A 7466-nucleotide genomic window follows, 5' to 3' on the forward strand; every position below is an offset into this window, starting at 1 on the left:
AAGGGTATTGCTTACTGAATTCTGATACCATTTGAAAAAGGCCAAACCGGCTATAAATACAAGGAAAGAAAAACAACTGAATAACAACTATAGCTAAGAAAAAGGAAAAATACTGGAATAGCTTAAGACTCGGTATTATCACGTGGGTAGAGCACCACTTGACTTGCCCCAGTCAACTTTATTTGAATTCTTCAACCTTCAACTGAAATACTCCATCAGTTTATTGTCTGGTTTTCAACGGTGGAGTGAAGAACCAGAGATGGTGCAAGCAGCAAGGGGCCAGGGGGCTCAATTTTCTGGGTGTTGCAAAGAAGCAAAAATGGAGAAAGGGTGGAAGTGTGTTGGTGGTTTACTGTTGTAGCTACGGATGGAAGAAGAAAGGAAGAAATGGTAGCGGGTTGGTGCAAGTGGCTGGGACAAGGACAGAGCTAGGAATTTTTCTAAACAGTCATATTATTTGAATATAAGAAACAAATATAGATAAATATTTTCAAACTATGACACCATTTGACTAAAAAATGATAATAACAAGATTTGAACTCGGGTCCGGGATGGAAGAAAAACTTTACAAACGAACTGTACTCAAGAAAACTTGTTCTCGTTATATTTTCAAAAAACAAACAGTAACACACAACATATTAATACAGTGACACTTTTCATGATCTACATTACGATGGATGAGCAATACGGTGGCACGAGCCATCTGGGTTTTTCCTTGGTAGGTGGTGGCTGCGGGCGACGAAATAAGAACAAGAGTGAGGATCACGACAGGTGACCAAAGAGACAAAAGATGAGTCTTATGGATTTTTAAAATGTAGCCGTCGAAATTTAATTCATACATTTTGGCTTCTTATTTAATAGCTTAATTAAGAAAATATTAGAAGTACAAAAAAAATAGGAAATATACCATTTTACCTTTAAATTTAATGGACTCATTCGATGATTGTTTGGTTCGAGGACTAAATGCATGAAAAATTTCGTACAGTCAAATAAATATTTATTTTGAAAAAAACTAAAATAATAACGTTATTATATATTTTTTTTAATGTTTGTTATTATTATATATTATTATGGTGTGTATTTTCTAATTTAGCGTGTGAAACAAATTAAGTCGATGGTAGAAAAAGACCAACTTCAGTATACTGTAGTACCCGTAATTCAATGCTGGATTGGTGCATTTCCCAACCCAAACCCTACATCACCACTATAAATACCCACCCCACACCTAAGCACAATCTCACCTCATTCACTACCACTTTATCAACAAAATGGATTCCAAAACAGCTCTACCACTCCTCCTTCTCGCCGTCTTCTACCTCGCCGGAACCGCCACCTCCGCCGCCGTCAAACCCTCCTCCACCTTCATCAAAACCTCTTGCGCCACCGTCACCTACCCTGCCTTATGCGAACAATCTCTTTCCCCCTTCGCCCAAACCATCAACCGCAGCCCCGCTGAGTTAGCCCACACCGCTTTGGCCGTCAGCCTGAAACATTCCCAGTCCACCCAAGCTTATCTCAATAAGCTCAAAAGATTCAAAGGGTTGAAGCCCCGTGAACGATCTGCCATCGGAGACTGTTTGGAGGAAGTGAGTGACAGTTTGGAGCGAGTCAGCAAATCGATTCAGGAACTCAAGAACTGTGACCGAGTCAAGGGTCAGGAGTTCATCTGGCATATGAGTAACGTTCAGACCTGGGTCAGCTCAGCTCTGACCGACGAGAACACGTGCATGGATGGGTTCGGAGGTCGAGCAATGGAGGGTCGGATCAAGACTTCGGTTCGGGCACAGATCACCAATGTTGCGCATGTTACAAGCAATGCTCTAGCACTGGTTAACAGCTTTGCACAGAAGCATTAGCTGATGAAAAAAGGTGGACCCACCCCTAAAGCTCCACCACTACCAATGAACTTTTTTTGTGTTTATAAAAGTAGTAACCTTGAATCTTGATCTCCATCCTGATCCATGTTTGGGTCGGGTCGGGTCAAGTTCTATGGATATGGAAGATGTATAAATACGATATATATATAAAATATAATTTTGTCATTAGCATAAAAGTTGAGCTTGTAAAATTATTAAGAGTGTAATGCGATAATTTCATCTTGTTTTACATCTCGGTTCGTATAAATATATTTTAATATTAAATTAAAACTCGAAACGAATATTCATAATTCTTACATCAACATCTAAAATTTATATTGTCTCTAATAAATCGAAAAGAATCACATTTTAATTGGGTGAAGGTCGGTTTCAAACTTATCGTCCGATTTGTTTCGTAAACGCTTTTTACTTGAATGGTTGTAAACTTGAAACGTGATTTTAAATTTAATTTAAATTTTTTATATCGTTTTTGTGGTGTAATTAAATTTTCTTTTGAAAAAATGCAATATTTTAATTTAATAAATATGTTTAAATTATTATAGTAAAATCACCGCAGCGAGTGTTGAAAAAATTGGAAAAAAAAAGGAAAGACAGCATATTAAATAGAGTGGGACCCAACAACACGTGATTGACTACGTGGACCCACCATGTGATCTGCATAATTGTTGTCCTTTGGGATATTATTTGAAAATTGATTATTTTATTAAAAAGAAATGTTGTATGAAATAAAAAAACCGTTTATATTGAATACGATATACATGAACCACTTTACCATTTTATTTTTCTTTATTATTAAAATAAATAATATGATATTATATATATATATATATATATATATATATATATATATAATTTGAAATGCTTGGAAGTGTCCAGATGCTTGAAATTAGTTCGATAAACGTTACAAAATACCAAACATTATTGAAATAATTAAAATAAGTTGCCTAACTATGCAATAATATTCACTTTCCATAAATTCTTTGAAAGTCTAGATGTCCAAGTCTCGGCTCTGAGTTGAAGTTGATTACAACGGGTTGATCTGTTTATGATTTTTTTTAATCTGGTGTGTTAAATAAATGGGTTATTTTTGCGTTGACCCATTTAATTTTAACATTTTAAATAAAAAAAGGAGAGAAACCCGAGAGGGAGACAATTAAAAAATTAGACAAATGCTGGACGGAGAGAGAGCCAAGAGGAAGAAAAACGTTGCACGAAGAGAGAGCCGAGATCGAGAGGAGGACAACAGAATTGAAGAGTTGGATTGGACTTTGGAGACTATAATGGAGTAATGGACTAAATGATTTTCTTAGGGTTTCATAATGATTAAGAGTAATAGAGGCGATTGGATTTGAACTTTCAACTCGCGACAATAGAATTTTTAATTAAAAACAAAATAAAAAATTAGAATACTAGATATAATATTAAGAATAAAATAAAATTATATAATATTTTAAATGAGTTATAAACAGGTCGAAAAATTCAACCCAATCCAACCTATTTATTTTAAATGGATTAGACGAATTGACCCATTTATTAAAATGGATTGAAAATCTCAATCCAACTTGCTAATTCTAGGTTGAATTAAAGTTGGGTTAACAAATTGAGTCATTTTATGCCACCCCTAGTTGGTATGAGAGAAGTTGTCAATACAACTCACTGAACCCCCCATGTTAGTTGGGTCCCTACAATGATAAGCCGGTCTATGAGGTCCAAGCTTATTTAGTAACTAGAAAGCCCCTCACCTCCTTTAATAATTCATTCAATTAATTACCCCTAACCGTTTCTTATCCCTTTATTTTAACGGGGTTGTTTGTTTATTTCTTAATAGTTATATTAAAAGGCAACATCTGAATCGTTAAGAGGTGAATCTTGTTTGACAAAAAAAAGTATCTCTTAATGGTTCTAAGACTCTCTGAATGATTTTGTATCTTGGATCACTCTTAGCCATTAAGAGCTGTAATTTCAGTGTACACAATTACCAAACAATTATATTTCATTTTACATTATATTATGAGAGTCACTTAATCATTCTACATCAAACCATTCATTAATTGCCAAACTTCCCCTAACTTTATTACCAATTCATTTTCCTTTACAATTTTACTTTGTAATAATTAAATTCTGAATTCAAATCCATCTAATTAAAAATGGCCAATTAAGACCGGATCACTGGACCCATTTAAGACAGAGACCTGTAGTAACTGACTAACTGATTTAGAATCAGTTAGTTAAGCAATATCAGAGATTTTTTCAGTAACTAATTACCAGACCTGGTAAAAAATGCCAAAAGTTTTGAGGACCAGTTTGAGATTGGCTACATGTTCATTTGGGGTCCTTTGTGTCCTTTTTGCTTATTTGAGCTTCTGTAAGTATAATTAACTGATATATGGTGGGGAAAATAGCATATAGTTTGAATAAATAATGTTTTTAAGTATATAATGTTTAAAGTAAACTATCTTATTCATCATTATGGTTTGCTAAAAATTGTAACTCTTATTACTATGTTTATGAAATTACGATTTTCATCCTGTGGTTTAAAATTGATTGATTTTTCGTTTCTTGAGATTAACTTCGTCAATGGCTTAATTAGCGTTACGCATTATCGACGAAAACGACAATAAACTACAAACCTCATTGATGAAAACAACAATAAATGTAAACTACAAGAACGGAAACGATAATTTCAAAAACACAATGATGAGAATTGCAAGTTTCAACTGATCATAAGGACAAAAAAGACATGGTTCACTCTAATATTTATATATCATAAATGAATTGACGCACACTGAAACACATATGAATCTATACCAATCAATTCATTATGGTTACAAGTCTCTCTCTCTATGTGTGGATTTCGGTTGTGGGACGATGTCGAAAAGTATAACATCGTAGTGTGATAGATACGAAGAACTGATATATGGACGATGTTAAAAATTATTTCAAACGTATAATTAATTGAAAACATAATCAAACAATTTCTTTAAATTTTACGAGGCATGCATATGGGTACTTGAACCATTAATTAAAGAGAGGAATCAGAGGAGACTCCCTTGAACAAATCCACTTCAATTCGATCACGATATATACGTAATTATGCAAGTGAAATTGTTAAGGTGAGAAGTGTAATAAAAAATCTGGATGTTTGATTAATTTTGATCTCAAACCTGCTCATGAATCGTGTTCGATACGGGGACTGATCAAGTGTATCTCGGTGCATCTCATCTCGGTAAATATCATCCTAATGTGCATCCAAGGGTGAAGATCTCTTCTTACGTTTTTCACCTTATCTCTCTTTCGCACTGAAACCCAACCCCCCATATATATGTGTGTGTGTGTGTGTGTGTGTTTGTGTGTGTGTATAGAGCGAATGATCGTGTGAGAGAAGAAGTTATGATGAGAAACGTAAGAAGAGATCTGAACTCTTGATCGTTTTTAATCTCATGTCCAACCATGAATTGCGCTTTAGAAGAGAAGTGATCAATTCGTGTTGTTTAGTTTGATTCAAGGGTGAAGATCCTTTTTTATGTTTTTTACCATAACTTTTTCTTCTTACCGGAACTCAACCCTATATAGGAAACCTTCTTTTGAGAACCTATTAATTTGTGATAACCTTGAGAATTGATGCATCATGTGTTATTTCATATGATTTTTTTCATATAAGACTAGGATTTTGAATATTGATTAACATACATTTGTTTTGCAATGTGATTGTTTCACATGTACTCAACACAAAATGTGAATCTTTTTGTCGTATTTGTGAAACAAAAATTACACGTTAATATTTATATTGTGAACCGAATACATATGAAACAAATACATTGTAAAATAAAAAGGTGTCTTTATTTAAAAACTTGACAGTTTATGGGAATTGTGAAGTATATTTTAAGTCCCTAAATGATATTAAATTAGAAAGTTATTAATTATGGAAATGTTGAATTAAAAAAAAAAGCGAATAAAGGGTATTATGGGTATATATAACTCTCCTTTCTCCTCCCTCTTTTCTCTGACCTCTCCTTGTTCGTCCCCAACAAGTTTGACTACCATCCCAATTTTTGTGAACGCATCGTGCACAGTTTGCAAATGGGGGTTATGTGATGGAATAGACATCACACATTGTGCATAGTGTGCACACCATCGTTGCTCAACCGTTGCATTCACCAAATTGATGCTATTCAAAAATGTGCACACAATCAAATGCAGCGATAATGAACCTTCGATCAATTATCAAGAACACAATAAAAAACAACACCAACAATCTGATTCCTAATCTTAAACAATCCTCCAAAAACCACAACCACTAAGGACCTCTTGTTATTATCAATCTTACGAGATACTCTTTGATACTTCGAACTGAAATCCATACAAGCCTAAGTCTTTCTCCATCTAGCTACAGCCAGAACTCAAACGAAATTCTAGCCACTGAATAAGGTGGCAACAACACCATTGTAGAGGTGGAGAAACTTACAGGAGCATCGTTGTTATCACCAGCAATTGGACCCTAAAAGACAGAGGCAGTGATGCTAGAAAAAAAGAGGCGAGTATGAAGAACTTAGGACGCGTGAAGAACTTAGGAGACGTGAAGAGGATAGGAGTATGTTAGTGTTTTCAATTTATGAAATTGGTGAGTTGTCATCCATATTAAAAAGTTACAAAATTACCCTGAATTATTAATTAAAGAAGTATAATTAAGTAACTAAATTGGATGGCTAACACGGGATATCCCGGATCTTATAATTTGTGAGGTTCTCAAAAGATTAAATTCCGTAAAATAGGTATATGTTAATCAATACACTAAATATTATACTTAGATGGAAAAATATAATGTGAAACAAAACTTTAAGGTTGAAGTTATTACCTATGAGATCATTTTTTTATACTTGAGACTTCATAACAAAATACTGTGAAGGTAAAAAACAGGGACGGATGCACATGAGTCTCATAGGGGTTAAAGGCCCCCAACAAAATCCTTCAGAATTGATTAAAAAAATATTTTTTATTTTGGTGTTGAGGTCCTATTTTCTATTTAGTGTTTGCTATTGGGACCCAACACCAAAATAAAAGGCCCCCAACTATGATAAACATCATACTTTTAATTGGTTCGATTTCATATTCTTTGGTACTCAATAAACAACTCCTCAACTTAACACATACATACTTCTTCTTAGAACTCAACTCAAACCTAAAGTGTTATTATTTAGCGGGTAATGTGTTTACTTGTTTTAAGTATAAACTGTAGAGAATATTATAGTACAATGTGTCGGTTTAACTAAAATAGTAAAAAAATTTATCTGAAAATCAAACGAAATAAGTTATCTTTATTCTGTTAATAGAACCGTTTAAGCCAAAAATGAAAACCCGAAACCTTTTTTTGGTTTGGACGAATTGTTCGGTTTCGAGATTTTTCGACACTCCTAAGTATGCCTCCAACCATGATAGTATGGATCCGCCACTGCTAAAAAAACCGAACCTTCACAACAAAAATACCGTGAGGTTTCAAGTATAAAAAAAAGGAAAAGTACAATAAAAACCAATGGACTTTCTTGTTTGGAATGATTAAGTCATTGGACTTTTTTTTGGAACAAATAAGTC

General features: G+C 33.9%; 1 protein-coding gene across 1 annotated transcript; it reads left to right on the forward strand.

Annotated features, from left to right (window-relative positions):
* The first annotated feature begins 1245 nt into the window (after positions 1-1245).
* Positions 1246-2106, forward strand: LOC112501111 (21 kDa protein-like). Its single transcript, XM_025104770.1, has one exon. It carries the CDS (start codon positions 1269-1271, stop codon positions 1854-1856), a length of 588 nt encoding a protein of 195 aa, XP_024960538.1. The 5' UTR covers positions 1246-1268; the 3' UTR covers positions 1857-2106.
* Positions 2107-7466: the final 5360 nt, after the last annotated feature.

The sequence above is a fragment of the Cynara cardunculus genome, assembly GCF_001531365.2.
Source record: "Cynara cardunculus var. scolymus isolate 2C chromosome LG 1, CcrdV1, whole genome shotgun sequence".
Lineage (NCBI taxonomy): Eukaryota > Viridiplantae > Streptophyta > Magnoliopsida > Asterales > Asteraceae > Cynara > Cynara cardunculus.

Bases quoted from the DNA above. Each gene is read 5' to 3' on its own strand.
- LOC112501111 (XM_025104770.1), top strand. From the start codon at position 1,269: ATGGATTCCAAAACAGCTCTACCACTCCTCCTTCTCGCCGTCTTCTAC.